The 18,576-nt window shown below is 33.3% G+C and overlaps 1 protein-coding gene across 25 annotated transcripts in view; it reads right to left on the bottom strand.

Annotated features, from left to right (window-relative positions):
- Gphn (gephyrin) overlaps positions 1 to 18,576 on the bottom strand; it is a 531,921-nt gene that overhangs the window by 348,301 nt on the left and 165,044 nt on the right. For 23 of the 25 annotated variants that reach the window (XM_063241465.1, XM_063241478.1, XM_063241474.1 and 20 more), the window contains one exon: positions 1,709 to 1,766. The exons of the other annotated variants lie outside the window; for them this stretch is intronic. In XM_063241465.1, coding sequence (XP_063097535.1) covers positions 1,709 to 1,766 — 58 coding nt within the window. The remainder of the gene's footprint in view (positions 1 to 1,708; positions 1,767 to 18,576) is intronic. 25 annotated transcript variants of the gene reach the window in all.

An 18,576-nucleotide genomic window follows, 5' to 3' on the forward strand; every position in this document is an offset into this window, starting at 1 on the left:
CTGTGAAGGGGTTATTTTCCTGATTTCATTTTCTGAGTTCATTATTAGTGTATAGGAATGTTATTACAGTTTTTATGAGTGTGTGGTGATTTTGTATCCCATTTCTTTACTGAATTTATTAGCTCTATCAGTGTTATGGTGTAGTTTTTTGGTCTTCTGTGTAAAAGATTATATCATATGTAAATAAAGATAGTTTGGCTTCTTTCTTTCCCTTCAGAATCTTTTCATTTCTTCCTCTTGCCTGACTGCTTTGGCTAAAGTTTTGAGTACTGAAGTGAACAGAAGTGTTGACAGAGGATATCTTTGTTCCTCATTTTAGAGTAAATGTTTTCAGCTTTTCCCCATTTTTTATAATGGTAGCTGTGGGTTTGTCATAAATTGCTTTCTAGTTTGAGGTTAGGTCTTATACCTATTTTTTGTCAGAAATTTTATCATGAGTACATTAACACATTTTATTGTATTATAATATACATGTACATTTTCAAATTAAGTAGAATAACTAGCAATTTAAGACAAAGCAACTTTACGGTGGATTTCAATTTTTATATTCTTTATACAAATGTTTCTTTTTAAAATATATTTATTGAGTGCTTAAAGTTTTTAGAGCTCAAGTTTTTTGTATTTACAATAAAGTGTATTTTAATAATTAACAATCATGTTTTAGGTCCTTTAACAGTACTCAATTAAATTTTCAGAGTAATTACTGAACTTCAAACAATCATTTGCAAGCTCATCTTTCTATTTCTAAATCTAAAAAATGAGGGCTATAAATTGGACATGAGGTTTCTCTCCATTGGGCCTTCGTTTTTATAATTATAATACATCAATGAATGAATCTTTTGAAATCTTTTTTTTTTTTTTGGTGCTAGAATAAAATAACTATAAATTCCTAATGTTGACTACACATTAGAATAGCTGATCAACTGAAATATATCATGTAATAGTAACATAATAATGATCAGTGGGCTTAACCAATGTAAAAGCAGTATAAGTTACTGTTTGAATTACACTAAACTTAATAATTAAAACTTTAGTTAAATTATGCATACTAACTTGCTGGTTTTTATATGTAACTGTTAACAACATAAATAGTATTATTTATTCCTGTCTACTATTAGCCAATTGTTAAATTTCACTTATGAAAAAGCTCAGTTCTCAATATATGGTAAATTGCTTTCAAACAAGAGCAACATGTTGTGCTAGATGATTAACATTTCACAGGACTTAGAAAAAGTTAGAGACAGAAGAAACTAGCAATGCCCTGATTTTTAAAGAATAAGGTTAATTATTATACATTTAAGTGAAATTGGTACTTGTATTTTAAAAAGAAATCAGGAAATATTTAATCAAAGACTATTTGTTATTGGTGAAGGCTTTTAGGGAAAAGAAATTGCAACAAAATACAAAGGTAATTCATTATACAGACCAGTGCATACGCAGAATGCTTTCTTCTGTAGATTCTCAATTAATTTCACAGGAAAGTGTCGTTTTTGAATTTGCTAATATTTTTCTCAGAAATCCACTGCAAATGGCAGATGAAATGTGATGGTGATTATCTGTTACATGTATATTTTTAAATCAAGTAAAATAACTGGCAATTTAATGGTAGCATAACCAAAGATTCAATGATATGAGAAAAAGCAGTTCTTTTGTCACATCCTCATCAAGACACTGAGCCTGTGTAGAGGTGAAAAGTGTTATACTATACCTTGATTTCTTCTATTTCATCTGGTACTATCTTGTATGCTGATATAGTCCCACCCAACCTGAAATCAGGAGAAAAAAATATTCTCAAAACCAGCAATAATGTATTTTTTAAAATGGAAGATTTATACTATTTCCATCAGAAAGCCAACCAATAACTTCTCAAGGCCCACCCCAAAAGCCATGGAGAAGAATTTTTTTAAGTTTCCTGTTTATGAGTTTAAAAGATAAAAATTAATACTGAAAAAGAAAACATTAAATTAGACTTTTACGTATAACTACATTTTTCTGAATTATTTTTAACTTTTTTAAAGCAGTGCCTAGCAGTATTCAAAAAAGAGAGAAATGAATTTGGAGGTTACAAATAATTTAATCTCTAAGATACGTTTTTTGCCTTGTCATATTCATGTTAAACAAGTGATCAACATTTATATAATGTGGACATATTATGCATGTTATCTAATTTAATTCATGCAACTGTCTACTTAAAAATGAGAAAATTGAGACACAGAGATATTTAGTAATTTTTAAGTAACCAAAGGAACTAGTAAGTAGATGAGATAATAGGTATTAGTATCTATTAAGTATAAAATACAGATCAAAATTAGAAAACAATATAAAAAGGGTAATTTGAAAACAATACATGTTTAAGTAACATTCTGGATATACTGGATTATAAAAGTACTTATTAAAGTTAATAATTTTATCTGCTTTTTTTTACTATTTAAATGTACCTACTAGAGGCAGGACATCTGTTGTGCCTGTCATATCTCTATCAAGTGCTCTAAGCTCTAAAACTCCAAAATTATCTACCTTCCTTTGCTCTACCTTAATAGTTACAAAGGAACTTTCTGAATATTTATTAGAGTTTATAATTACCTCAACATGAGGATGGTACCAGATAAAGGTCATCCAAGTATTCTAAATACGAGATGTATCCTAAACTCTCACAAGTTTGGATAAATAAAAAATACCCTGGTTTAAACTTAGCTACTCCTCTCCCACTTGTCTTCTCAAAAGAGTTGAAAGACATAATGTTACAAGGACAAGTGCACACTTATGCTTAGAGCAGCACAATTCATAATAGCTAAATCTTAGAAGCACTGTATGTAACATCAACAGATGAATGGATAAAGAAAGCACCGTATTTATACACAATGGAATACTACTCTGCTAGAAAAGGATAAAGTTTTGTCACCTGTAGAAAAATAAATGTACCTTGAGATCATGGTAAGTGAAATAAAACAGACAGAAGCTTAAATATCACATGGTTTTACTTATATGAAAAACCAAAAATACAAATAAAGAGCAAATTAAGAGACAGTCTAGGAAGTAGGGAGATAGATCTTCCAGTGGGAAGGTGATGAAAAAATGGAGGGTAGAGGAAAGGAGAGGAGGGGAAGGGGTTGAAAAAAAGAATTGAGATGTGTTATTTAAACGTTAGAATTCTCCACAAGAAATGTAATCATTATGTACTGTGATCATCAACTGATAAAAGAATGAACTGAAAAATCAACTAGAGATTTTCATTGAAAAACTCTGATATTTATTATCATTTATTCATGCGAATGAAACTATTATTCAGATCTTGATTTGAGAATTGTCTCTTTGACTTAACATGCTATGTGGAATGCTATAAACACTAACAAAGTTTAACTTAATTCCTGCAGGGCGTGTGGCAAGACAAAAAAAGGAAAAGCAAGTAGAACAAGAACATAACTTGTTAAAAGAGCATAACTACAAGTTACTAAAATTAAAATCCACATCTTTTTGTAAAAGAATTAAAATTAAAAACAGAATAAAAAGTTTTCATTGGCAGTTATTAAACTGACTCAATTACCAGTTGAGATTGTTAGGATATCAAGGAAAACTTGGCAAAATTACTTAAAAATCTAGAAGGGCAATTGAGAAACTTTGAAATTCTTTCAAAAGAAGTTTTACAAGATACCTAACATTATAAAATAGACTGCTCATGATTAAAGCAGCCTATAGCAACAGTTACACAAATGGAATAGATTACATGAACAGCTTCAATTTGTTACCAAAATAATTCAACAATGCCATGGCAAAAATGATTGCCACCCCACAAAAAAACTTGGAATAAATAGCTCATTTTTCTCTTTGTTAACCTCAAGAGTGGCATTTCTACATCAATTTCAAACCAATGACAAAGTTCTTTGATAGTTTGTTTTTGATTTTTTAAAACAGGTGTCACTATACAGTTCAAGATGGCTGGAACCCTTTATGTAGGACAGGCTGGCCTTGAATCCATAGCGATTCTCCTGCCTCTGCCTCTCAAGTGATTAAGGATGAAACGATAAAGGATATTAAGTATCTGCTTTTCCACCGGATGGAAATCAGCAGCATCATTGATCATATTTTTAATCACACCTCAAAAAATATTCACTAAAGAAGACTTCCAGAATTGCTTCAGAAAGTGGCAGGAATGATGGTAAAGTGTGTTCAAAGTAATGAATATTTTGAGAGGGATTAGTGGCAGTATGCCTCTTAGTATAAGAATTTTTTTCATTTTTTATTTTGAAAAGAATAAAATAGAAAGAGACAATCAAAACAAAACAATGAATGTGATACAAGACTTTAAAACAAGATAAAAGGAAACCAACAATGGTTACCATGATGCTTCTTGCTATCTTCAAAATAACTTCCCATACCATCAGGTATAATAAAATCAAACAAAACAGAACAGAATAAAACCAATTAAAATCAAAACAATGAAAGCAATACAGAACTTCAAAACAAGACAGAAGGAATAAAACATTCACTACTATAACGCATCTTATTATTTTCAAAGCAGTTGCTTATACCATCAGACATAATAAAATCAAACAATAAAATACAATAGTCAATCAAAACAAAACAATGAACATGATACAAGACTTCAAAACAAGATAAAAGGAAATCAATAATGGCTACCATTATGCTTCTTGTTATATTCAAATAACTGCTCATACCATCAGGCAAAATAAAATCAAAACAACACATTAAAACCAATCAAAACAAAACAAAACAATGAAAGTAATACAAGAGTTCAAAACAGAGTAGGAATACAACAATGGCTCCCATAATGCATCTTGTCATCAAACAAAACAAAATTGAATAAAATCAATCAAAGGGAAACAAAGCAATACAGGGTTTCAAAATAAGGGAACTACAAATTAATAATAGCTACTATAATACATTTTGTTATTTTTGAAATAGATGTCCATGCCATCAAATATGATAAAATCAAACAAAACAAACAGACTAAAACCAAGCTCAACAGAAAAATGAAAACAATACAGGGTTTCAAAACAGGATATAGATTAAAAATGGCCACTGCCTTCCTCTTCTAGACATCTCCCATTTCACATTCACAACATCCACTGCATTTTGGATTCCACTAACTCCTTTAGTTTTTTATAGTTGTTGTACTCTAGGAAAAAAATAGCTTCCTTATATGTGTATTATAACAAAACCTGTACTGCAGGCTTACTGTATGTGTTTTCCTTTTCCCTCTAGATGACCTAATTGATATGTTAATCAATGCTCTTCTGTGTAAAGAATAGTAAAACCTTACCTAATTGATATGTTAACCATTGTTGCCCTCTACAAACAATAGAAGTGGTGCTAAAACAAGCTAACAAGGGTTGTTAATCACTGTTAGGCACCTCTATTCTCCGCTAAAGAGCTAAAGAAAACCAGTATGGCCCTCTAATTTACACTTGTTTGAAGTAACTTGCTTCTGTGCAGGGAGATTTGCTTAATAGCATAACCCTTTACCTGACCTTGATCCCCCTCTAAAAAGAAAGAAAAACATAACCGCCGTTTTCTGTTCTGTTGTGTACCTTATTGCCTCCCCTCTCCCCTTACCTATCTATCTAGGCTAGGCCATAAAGATTTTGGGTTTCTGGTGACCTCTTCCAGACCCGGTAGTGGTCTGTCATAAAATGCGCCTTAGTTTCAAAGAAATTACAGGAAAATGTTGTGGCTTATCTGTAATGCACCAAAAGGATTAAGTTCCAAATCCTTGTGAAAACTTAAGTTTCAGCTTCTTGTAACTTTTGACCCCTTTAGTATTAACAAGCTGTCCTGAGATAATTAACTTTCTACTTTCTTCTCCAAATGTTATTGCAGATGTGCTATTCTAAGATAATGTTTATCTGCAGGATGGGAGTAATTTGAAAGGCGCCAAAGGCTCCCGAGGTTGTCAGAACTAAGTGGACAGCTATACAGTTTCCAGATTTGGGTGAACAGTTTAATGGCTCTGCAGGTTTCTCCCCCCACCCCACCCCCGGGCCTCTTTTTAAAGCCCTTCCTTCAGTCTCTGGCATGCAGTCTCCAAATTGGCTCCCAGAGACTCATCACCAGGCCTGGCCTAAATAAAGCCTTTGCTCCCTAAATTTCAGTCTCTTGCTTCCTTGGATTTTATACCGGGGTCCGAGTTATTACAATAGTGTGACAATTTCTAAAATTTAAACATTCCCTGTATATTTTGATTGTACCTCCATATGTTGATGACACAGAATTGTAAGGTCATTCTACATTTAGAATTATTATTTAGAATTATTTTTCATAGTTGCTAAACTATTTCCATTAGCAATATATAAGGGTTCAATTTCTGTGTTAATCACCAATACTTACTCTTTTTTATTTAAATGGCTATGCTAATTGTTGAGATGTAGTTTGCTATTGCTTTTGTATTAACATATCTATAACAACGAATGACACTAAAAATCTTTTCATACGCTTAATAACCAGTTGTACAACTTTTCAACAGTATCTACTTTGTCTTCTGCTTACTTTTTTAAAGTGGAATTTCAGTATTGCTGTTACAGCTGTTTTAGAAGTTTATTTATATAGATTTTAAAGCCATAACAGATATGTACTTTCACCAAATATTTTCTCCCTTCTATAAGCGATCAAATCACTTTTCTGACAATGTTTGATGCATGAACATCAAGTTCAATTTACCAAGTTCTTTGTTGCTTATATTATTGGTGTTATATATAAGAAGAATAAGCCCTACATAAAAATCCACTGTCAAATCCAAGATTAAAAGATCTGCCCTGTTATCTTTGAAGAGTTTTATGACTATAATTGTTACATTTAAGTCACTGGCCCAAATTGCATTAATTTTTTATGTGGTACAAAGTATAGATTTAACTAATTCCTTCTATATGTGGAAACCTAGGTGCCTTACAACCATTATTTGGGAAGACTATTTTTGCTTAAAAGCTACTGTCACAGATATGACTTGACACCTTGGTTTTGATTTATCTATCCTTTATAAATTTCATATAAGTATGTGCGTGGATATACACACAAGAGTTTTATACATTCAATTAAATCTATTCTTAGAGATTTTATTATTTTCAGATAGATGGTAGTTGAATTCTTTATTGTATGTGTTGAGAAATACAAATAGTCATCAGTGTTAATACTGACCCTGCAACCTGGCTGAAATTTACCAATTTTTGAGAAATGAATATATAACATATCATATATGAATAGAGATAGCTTCACTTCTTTTCCCATTAGGTTCCTTTTAAAAAGATTCCTTTCATTTACTTTGCCTAGGTGGTCTGGCTAGAACTACTAGTACAATATTAAACAGCAATAGTGAAACTGAGTAACTTTGTTTTTAGGAAAAATATTGTGTCACTACTAAGTATGAAGTTAACTATGGACTTTGCAAGGATGCCTCTTCATATAAAAGAAATTCTTTACTATTCCTAGTTGTCTAAGTGCTTATATCATAAAATGCTGTTGGATTATGTTAAAAAGGCTTTTTGTGTGTCAAATGAGATTATCATTTTTTATATTCATTTTATTAATGTAGTATTATAATAATTGATTTTCCTTTTTACTCACTTCTCATTCCCTCCTTCCCATTCCTTCCTTCTCCTTTCTTTTTTGTCTTCTTTGAGATTTGGTTAAGTTAATCTAGTCTTGGACTCTGGCTATACTCCCATTTCCCCAAAGTGTATACTTAGTAATATTCATACTTTCATTTCTATAATTAAACTTAAAACATCTTTTTAACCCCCAAGTCAGCTAGCTACAGGTTTGTCAACTTTACTGTTCTTTGCAAAAATAATCAACAAACTTTTTGGATAGCACAAAAACCATGTTCCAAGTACTGTGGTACCTATAACACAACCAACTGAACTACTTAGAAGGACCTAACTTCTTATAAGAAAACGTGGGATCCTCAGGTTCCAATACAGCACATTTTTGGTCAAATTGTACTAATCACATCCAAAGAAGTAATGCCAACTATGGTATAAGTCCAAATGGAAAGAAACTTGACACCAACACAAGGACTCCTCCCTGCATGCTTGCAGCCACTGAAAGGCTTGCCTCTTTTGAGAAGGCAGACCTGCCTGTGCAAGACCAACATCAGGACACTTACTTTCCTCAGGTAGCTAGTGTGGGCAGGGAGAAACAGCCATATATGAACTGTGAGCCCGCAGGCCACCACTGGAGATGCTTGGTTCTCAAGGACAGCCAATAGCATTCCTCGGGAATTAGACAAACATGCCCCTGTGTGCCTGCCATCACTGGGGGAGACACAGTGTAGCCACATGGGCTAAAAGAAGCAGCCCAGTTACCACGAACCCATGGCCACTGGGGAAGCTTTGGTGTAACCCATGTATCTGGAGAAGCCCAACCCATTCCCTGCTACCTCCCTGGGAATCTGGGTTGGAGAAACCCAAGTGCCAGGCTCATTCCCCTATATTGTGGAGGAGCAATCAATGTGGGCAATGCCTGGGACCCCATAACCAATTTGTTGGGAGGAACTCAGGAAAATATCAAGATGAACAAGCAAAAGGCAATCTCAGACCTCTAGCCCACACAGAAAAAATCTCAGAGATATACACATGGAAGAGGGAAATCACAAACCTGAAATCTCTGAAAAGATAGCAAAGGAAGAAACAACTTCATGAGGCTCTAAAAATAATGAAATCAAATATTTCAGGTAAAAAAGAAATCACAAATCTAATGAAAGAATTGCTGAGCATATCTAAAGAAGACATACATAAAAAAAGAGGCACATAGGAAAATGATGGAAACAATGAATGAACAATATAGGAAGGAAATACAATGCATGAAACAGATTCAAAGAGATATCCAGGAAATTAAAAACTCCATTGAAAGCTCGCAAAAATCGCAAGAAAGACACTGACGATAGACTTTTAGACCTTGAAGACAGGATTAAAGCTAGTGATCATGAAAAAAAAATATCTAAAAACAAGGAACCAGAAAGTAACAACTCAACATATGCATATCAACACAAAGAAAAATAATTTAAGAATGATACGTGTCAGTGAAAAAGTGGGGGCCAACACAAATGACATAAAACGGCTACTTACAGAAGTAATGGCAGAAAATGTCCCCCAAATGGGAAAAGGACCTGGCATGCACATGTACAAAGCATACAGAACTCCTGCTAGTCATAATCAAAATAATTACTATATACCTCCATCCAGGTATATAGTAATCAAGACCCCAGAAATTCAGCACAAAAACAGAATATTAAAAGCTGTTAAAGAGGGGCTGGGGATTTAGCTCACCGGCATAAGCGCCTTCCTTGCAAGTGTGCGATTGTGAGTTCGATCCCTGGTATTGATAAAAACGAAAAAGAACAAAAAAAAAAAAAAAAAAAAAGCTATTAAAGAAAAGAAACAGCTCACCTATAAAGGAAAACCCATCAGAATCAGGCCGACTTCTCAACACAAACCATCAAGTCAAGAAGAGCTTGGGGTAAAATGCTTCAAAGCCTGGAAGAAAACAACTTCCAACACAGATTGATGTACCCTGCAAAACTATCTTTCAAAACTAATGGAAAAACAAGATACTTCCATGATAAAGAACAAATAAAGGATGACCCTACAAAGAGAACTGAAGGATATTCTAGAGAGAGATAAAGATAACTACAGTTCCAGGAATAGCAGCAGAAGAGGATCACCAAACAGGGCAGCAACTGAATGAATGGGGAAAGGGAAGGCCAACAGCAGAAGAATATCATGGCAGAGACAAGCCATGCCAGCTGTAACCATTAATGTAGATGACCTTAATTCATCAATAAAAAGAAACACAGGGAGAGTGGATCAAGAAACAAGATCCATCAACATGCTGTATACAAGAAACACATTTAACTCAAAAGGAAATCCATAGACTGAAAGTCAAAGGAGAAAGTAATGTTCCATGAAACAGGAAACCAGAAAAAACCAGGAGTAGCTTGCCCATCAACCACAGAATGTATAAGAAAGATAGAGTACTTTCACACAATGGAAAGCTACCCAGTTATAAAGAAGGATAATCTCAAGGCTCTTGTATGTAAATGGATGCAACTTGAGATCATGCTTATGAGTAAAATGTTTCAGTAACTCATATGGGTAAACATTGCGCTATCTCTTCACATAAAAAACTGAAGTTGTTAGTGGGATCCAAAATGTACAATAGATATTATGAAAGTGATAGGGGAAGAAAAACTATAAAGGGAAGGTTGGTAACCACTGTTAATTTTCTATATGATAGTATATGTTGATATTCCCAAATTCTAGGATGCTAAAGCTAGATGACAGCAAGTTCTAACCCAGCATAGGCAAATTAGCAACTTGACAAGACTCTGTATAAAAAAATTAAGTAAGTAATTACAAAAGAATAGGGGTACCTCAGTGGTAAGGTGCAGCAATGAATTCGAAACAATAATAAAAAAGTTTCACATGAAAGAAAAACCTACAATTGGATGGACTCACTATGGAGTACTACCACTTAAATATTACATAAAATACAAAGGACAGGAACTCTTTTGAATGCATACTATAAAGCTAATATTACTCTGTTACCAAACCTGATGTGAACATAGCAAAAACTATGGAGCAATATCCTTAATGGACATGGATGCAAAAATCATCAAAGAAATATCTGAAAGTTGATTCAACATAACATTTAAAAGATCACACCACCTGGAATTCCAGCACTCAAGAGGCTGAGGCAGAAGAACTACAGCTAGTTCAAGGCTGGCTGGACTACAAAACGAGTTTAAGGTCAGTCTGAACTGCCCAGAAAAACCCTGTCTCAAAAAGACAATAAATAAATAAATAAACTACAATAAATAAATAAGAAAAGATCATACATACAACATGGTCAAAATGGTTCCATTCCAGGCACACTAGGTTGGTTCAACATACCCAATTAAAGAAATGTAAAACATTTTATAAATAAAATAAGGAATTTTTTTAAAAACCCACATGATCATCTTCATAATACAGAAAAGATAAAATTCAATAATCTTCATGATAAAACCTCTGAATAAATTAGATATAGAAGGTCAATATAATGAAATCTACATATGGTAAGCCCAAGCCAACACCAATCTGAATGACCAAAAAATTAAACCATTTCTCTTAGTATAGAAAATGAAATGAAAAAGGATGCCCATTTTAACCATTCTTACACAACATAGTATTGGAAACTTTGTCCAGCACAATTAGGAAAGAGAAAGGACAGGAAGGTGAAAGGAGTAGATCATATTATCTGTTTTCAAATGATACAAACCTATAGTTAGAAAAAGACAGTCCACTAGAGGTCTCTTAAATTAAAAAAAAATTCAGTAAAGTTGAAGGATTAAAAAAAAAATCAATATAGCTTTCCTATATACCAATAATAAACTTGCTGAAGAATTAATCAGGAAAATAATTAATATTCATCAAAGCCACAAAAACTACACCTAAGAATCAACATAAGGAAGTTAAAGACTCCTTCAGTGAACACTATATAATACTGAAGAAAGAAACTGAAGTGGAAGATGAAGAGACTTCCCATGTTCATGGGTTGGGAAAGTTATTTTTGATAAAATAGTCATACTATCTCTGAAGTGATATCTATAGATTCAATGCAATACCCACCAACATACCAATGATATTCTTCAGAGAACTCGGAAAAAGTGCTAAAGTTCATTTGAAGTAGAAAAAATGTCAAATAGCCAAAGCAATCTTGAGTAAAAACAGCAATGTTGAAGACATCACAATATCTGATTTTAAAATATACTAGAGAAACACTGTAACAAAACCAGCATGGGCATTGTTATAAAAATAGACAAGTAGACCAATGGAAGACCAATGGAAAAGAGTAGAAGACCCAGAAATAAGTTCAGGCATCTACAGTTGATGGGCATCTTCCTCACAGGAATAAAAATATACAATGCAGAAAAGATAGCCTTTTCAAAAAGTGCTACTGGAAAACTTGGAGACATACTGCAGAAATTTGAAACTAGATCTCTATCTCATCTCCTGGACAAAAAGTAATCGTAAATGCATCAAGAATAGTAATGTACAGCTCAAAATTTTTAAATTACTACATGAAAATATAGGGGAACAATTTCAAAATATTGGAACAGGCAATCACTCCTGAACAGACTCAGGAAATAATCATACAAGTCACTGCAATTGATAAATGGGATTATATAAAACTAAAGAGATTCTGCACAGCAAAGGAAATGATCAACAAAATGAGACAGTCCATAACAAAATGATGAGATGGAAAAGAATCTTTCATCACCATTCATTCAACAAGAGTAATGTCTAAAAAAAGAAAAGAATAACTACACAAAAAGGACAAGTAATTCAATAAATAGGCAAATAAACTGGACAGATCCTTCTGAAAAGAAGTATAAAATCCAATAAACACATGAAAAAATGTTCAACTTATTTAACCATTAGGGAAAGGCAAATGAAAACTATATTCAAATCTCATTTAACCCTAGTCAGAATGGTTATTATTAAGGAAAAAAAGAAAGAAAAAGAAATGCTAGTGAGGATATGAGGAAATAAACAAATCCTTATATTTTGGTGGTAGGAATATAAATTAGTACAGCTACTATGGAAAATGGTGTGGAGTTTCCTCATAAAAATTAAAAATAGAATCCTGGATGACCTGGCTATATCAGATGTGGATATATATATATATATATCTGAAAAAATTCAAGGAAGTGTGCTATAGAAAAGCCTAAATATGCTTATTATGATACTATTCACAAAAGTCAGTTTATAGAATTAACTTAGATGCTTATCATCTGATAAATGAAAAAAATGTTTAACACTGCAACATAACTGAGTTGTAAAGAATACAATTATGTAATTTGCAGGAAAATGGATGGAACTCAAGTTCATAATGTTAAACAAAATAGGCCAGTCTTAAAGACTATTATTGCATGTTTTCTCTCTCATTTGTAGAATGTAGGAAAAAAATAAAATTAGGTGAAAGAAGAAAGGGAACTATCAGGGAAGGGTAAGATTGCGAGGAGGAGAGGGCAAATATAATCAAATTATGTTATATACAGTAATGAAAATTTCACAATGAAGTTCATTAATTTATACAACTAATATGCACTAACAAGTACAATTACAAGTTAAAGTAAAAGCCTTCAACAGCAAAGGAAATAAGTCACAGTGAGGGGATAATCTACATAATAGGGGAAAAATGTGCAAACTATATATTATATTGAACAAGGAGTTAATATCCAAAAACTATATGAACTCTAAAACTTCAATATAAGGGCCAGGGACTTAGCACAGTGTACCAAAAAACAAAACAACAAAAAAACAAACCCAACTCAATAGAAGAGTTGGGAGATAGAGGGCTGTAAGCAGCCTACATTCACAAGTCACTCTGTTGGGGCACAATGATAATGTAAGAACACATTTATAAAATAGCAAACTTACTGGTATTTCATGATTAATTAGAGGTCTCTGACCAAGTTTTTGTTCTGCTGAATTCAACTGACCTTGACAGTATGAAGCCCTGCAGCATACCTCTGATAAGCACTGAGTCAGAGTAATTGTCTACATATTAAGGCACCCTGGGCTATGAAGGACACCATTATAATCATGCTCACTCTGTAAGGGTCCCTCCCTGGAATGGTTCTATATTATGGCAATGCCTTTAACTATGCTCACTCTGTTAGGGTCACCTTTCCTTGTTCCTTTAGTGTTTCTATATTATGATAAACAAATCTGTTCAAGCCTAGCCTGCCTGTCAACATATCACTCAACGCATGCAACCAATTATGTAATGTTTTGTCACTTGCTTTGTACCTCCTACTTCTAAATTCTATATAAACTAAGCTCTCTGAAAATTCAGAGCTATTGTCTTTGAGGATTATCCAACAACAGTTTGCAGGTGTAAAATTAAATGCTGCCTTCTCAGCTCCATGGTGCAAGGAGTCTTCCTTTCAGTTTAGTTTGGTTTGGTTTGGTTTGGGGATTTTCCTGCAACAACTCCAGAATATTTTTACAAAACAGTAAGTATGTGAATGGATGAGGGTTCTAAAGGAAATTGTGGAACTGCAATGTGACGGAGCTAGCAACCAGACAAAATCCTAAAATACTAGTGTTTACAAAGATAAGTAAATTAAGTAAAGCAACACACTGGCACTAACCGGACTGTAGCTCACTGAAGGAGGAGAAATTTCTCTCATGCAGCAGTAAAAGAGAAAATTTAGCATACTCTTTGTTAACACACACTCGGGTGCTGGATAGAGATACAGCCTGAGAAACAGGAGATTGAGTGCATGTTTCCTCTCTAGATTTAGATTGGGAAACTGCTTTAGAAGCTCCTCCTGTGCTTTGCCTAGGTAGAACAAGCAAGAGATGGTCTTGGCACAGTTGAGGTGAGAAGCTACCTTGAGGATCTACCACCACCTCGGGAAAGAAAATTCCACACTTCTCTGTAACTCTAAGTAACTGCCACTGTGCTGCAGGGTAAAAGTAGACATCTGCCCTAGTAGCTAGGGCCAGGGAAAAAGGCAACTATTATACAGTAAAATTTATGAAATTAGCCCCTCTTCTAAAAAGTCTGAACTCCAAGCTGGAAGAATCTCAATGAGTTGAAGAATGAAAAACTGTAGCAACCTGAATGCAGACTGATTCATGGGATCTTTTTTTCTCCTTTTTTTGGTAGGAGGAGTTCTCAGTCAGTAGGCATCTCTACAGGAATCTGTGCCTCCTAATACAAACAACCTGTAAGTTCACACATCTCCAATTTTGCCAGAGACATTCATACCAAATATGGGCATGGAGACACTGGCGATTTACACTTCTAAAAATGCAGTCTGGAAAATTAAGAGAGGTTTAGTGCACTCTGTGGACCTGCACATGGACTATGTAAGTCATATTCAGTAGACAACCTTGAGTTTCCACTCTGCTCCACATTCTCAGGTAAGGAAGAGATTAAAACAGTAGGTATGAGGCAGTTTTGCACACTGGTAGATTAATCAGAAGGCTCATCCACAACCACAGAACAGTGGAGCTCAGACTCTAGCCGCCTCTGAACAGTATTCCTAACTGAATAGAACTAGAGAACTCTAAATTGAAAAATAAAAACACTTTCACCTGTCTATCCCTAATCAGGAAGCATTCAAAAACTGACTCCAGTATAAATACTACTATACAAGGAAATATCAAATCTGGTTTTACTTATTTAGTGTTTCTTTGTTTAGTGCCTATAAATGTTTATAAGTGCTACTTATTGCTTTTGCCTCTATAGATTCTTTCACATATTACATTATGTTCTCCCATACAAAGGATTGTTTTACTGGAATTTATCAGATTTGTGTTTTATTAGTTTATTAACTGCCTTCAATCGCCCTATATCAGTGGTGGTAAACACATAGTACATGTGTCACAATAGGCTGTTTGTATCAACGAAAACTCTAAAAGGTTCACCATCACTGCCCTGTATCTTCTCTCAATTTCCATTTATAACCTCTCTCCAACTATTCTTTTTTCTTTCCCTTGTCAAACTTTCTCAATTTCCCCTTCCTGCCCCTTCTTTTCTTGTACATATTACCATTAAAACTTATTCTTTTTTCTTGTTTCTTTGTGTGTATAAGTGAAGCATATGCATGTGTTTAATTGTTGATTAGCATTTTTTTGTGTGGTCTTTGTTGTTTGTTTGTTTTTTGGTCATCTCCTCAAAACAAAGGATTTTTTCACGGTTCTTCTAACTTTGTGTATCTGCTATTCATTCAATTAGTCTATTCACTGGATTCTATTTCAGTGTACATTGTTTCACTTTTCCTTTACATTCCCAGCTCTTTCTTTCTGTCTGTTCACAGAAACTCTGAAATCTCTATTTCTGACTTTTTTGGATTATAAACATCACTATGCCCTATTTTTTAATTGCTTTTTTAACCCTTTCCTCTTTTTTTTCTTTGTACCTTTATTCTTTTCTGTTGTTTTGTTATTTTCCTAGACTATTTTCCATCATTACCTATTCTTTACTTTCTTGGGTTAGTGAAACAGTAGAGAACATTCAAAACTTTAAAAAATTATACATTAATATATGGATTGATTCTTTTGATAATTTTTTTGATAATATTTTTGATAACTGTTCTTTCTTCATAATGCATTACTAAGAATGGAACCTAGTACTTTGAATAGGTTCAGTGGGTATGTTTGTGCCAAATACATCCTAAAACCGAGGACCTATCAAAAGAAGAAAGTGATTTATCAAAGATATTTCCATACAACAGTAGTGGAGACTTCCATCCTAAATGATCTACAAACTTCAAGAGAAAAACAAGAATCCACGAGAAAATAAGGCAATAAATTTTCTCCCAAATTTGTAACTCTCCAAAAATTGATCCCAAAGATACTTAAGTAGATGCAATTTCAGACAAAGAACTTAAAAGACTGATAGTTAAAATGATCAGAGTTTTAAAAAAGTCAAATAAGCAGTTGAACAAATAAATTACTAAAATTATTGATAAGCTCAAGAAAGATAAAAATTAGGTAAACAAATTAAAGAAAATAGTACAGGATGCAAAAATCCACTTCAGTAAAGCAAGCTTAAAAAAAAAATCAAGCATAAAGCCTGGAAATGAAAATCTGAATATGTCAAAAACTAACCTAGATCTCTTGACAACAGATAAGATGAGTCAGAAGAATGGTTACCATGACTTGTATTAAAATGTTTGGTCAGTAAAAATAAGAACAAGACATACAAGGAAACATTATCCAACAACTCTAAAAGAACATGCTTAAGAATCATTGGCCTTAAGGAGAAGGTTGACTCATAAACTAATGAAATTAAAAAAAAAAACTGTTGAGTGAAATTATTACAGAAAATTTCTCCAATCTGGGTAATGAGATTAATATGAAATTAATGAGATTAATAGGACACTTATAGAACCCCAAATACACATGATCAGAAAGTACCTCTTCATGATATCTCACAGTTAAAATTCCAGAAATCCAGAAAAAAGGAAAGATGTTAAAAGCTGTTAGAGAAAGTAAAAAGAAAAAAAAATCACTTATAAGGGGAAATTCATCAGAATAATAGACCTCCAACAAAAATCTAAAAGGCCAATAGGGCTTATAATGAAGGTTTTCAAGCACTGAAAGAAATTACTGTTAATGCAAATGATTAAATCCTGCAAGAATCTCATTCATACTTGAAATCATACCTGATAAAGATAAAGAAATTCATGACCACAAAGCCAGTACTTTAGAGAACACTTAAAGAAGTCCTAAACAGAGAGATAATGAAGACAACAACCATGAGGTTAACAGAAAGAATAAATCTCAGTTACAGAATAGTTTAAAAAGCTAGAAACAGAAATAAATAAAACAGCAGAAAAAAAAATGACAGAAAGACAGGAAGTACTACCTACTTTTCAATAATAATTAATGTAAATGGTCTCTCCAATTAATAAAAACACATATGGGCAAACTAGATTTAAAAACAAGACTTACCATATGTTGCCTACAAGAAACAGTTCATCCACAAAGATATATATATATAAAGATTGACAATATAGGGAAACAGAATGATATTCCAAGTAGTTCTCCCAAAAGAATAGCTAAAGTCTTCCAACAATGTAGACTTCAAACCAAAACCTATCAGAAGAGACAAACATGGCACTACATATTGGTATAGGGAAGAGTTCACCAATCAGAGATAATAATTGGAAATACATGAAGTATGATAAAAATATGATGTTTAAACTTTCAAAAATTTATTATAGTAAATGGGGCATCGCCTTTAATCTCTTTCTAAATACTTCTTCTCACTTTGAACACCTTTTTCTTTTTGGTACCAGGGATCAAATTCACAACCTCAGGCTTGCCAGGCAGGCAATTATGCCGCTGAGCTAAATGCCCAGCCTTGAACACTTTTATACCATCATTCTTGCCACTTTCTGAATCAGTTTTGGAAGCCTTCTTTTGTGTTTTTACAAGGTCTCATCAAAAATATGATGAATACTACTGCCAACTGCCATCTAATGGAAAAGAAGTCTCAGCCACCTTATTCACCAAATCTAGTTGTAACTTTTGACTCTTCCTCAAACTCAAAATCATCATGAAAAGTAAATATATTTTAGTTGATTCAGGACATGAAAGCAGTTATGACAACACAACTAAAGATAATCACAAAAGAGAACTTGCAAAACTGCCTCAGAAAGTGGCAAGAATGATGGGTAAGTTTGAAGCAAGAGGGAGTACTTCGAGGGGACTTAATGGCAATATGTCTTTTACTACAATATGTTTTTAATTAAATATTCACAGTATTTCCATTACAACTCATATATTGCTAAACATCATCACAACCAATTTCATAAACACCCAGTATTTTACATAAAAGGACAGTCGAAGGTCAATACAATCATAGTAGGGGACTTAAGTATTGCATTCTCACAAATAGGTCATCATCCAAACACCTCCGTCCCCAAAGCAACTAAGATATGCCAGAGTTACACTATAGATTGAAAGGATTTAACAAATATTCACAGACTTAAAACAGTAGACTACATATTCTTTTTGAAAGCCTATGGAGCTTTCTTCAAAACAGACCTTATTTTTAGGT

The sequence above is a fragment of the Cavia porcellus genome, unplaced genomic scaffold, assembly GCF_034190915.1.
Source record: "Cavia porcellus strain 051 isolate PalLab524CR breed Dunkin Hartley unplaced genomic scaffold, mCavPor4.1 scaffold_31, whole genome shotgun sequence".
Classification (NCBI taxonomy): domain Eukaryota; kingdom Metazoa; phylum Chordata; class Mammalia; order Rodentia; family Caviidae; genus Cavia; species Cavia porcellus.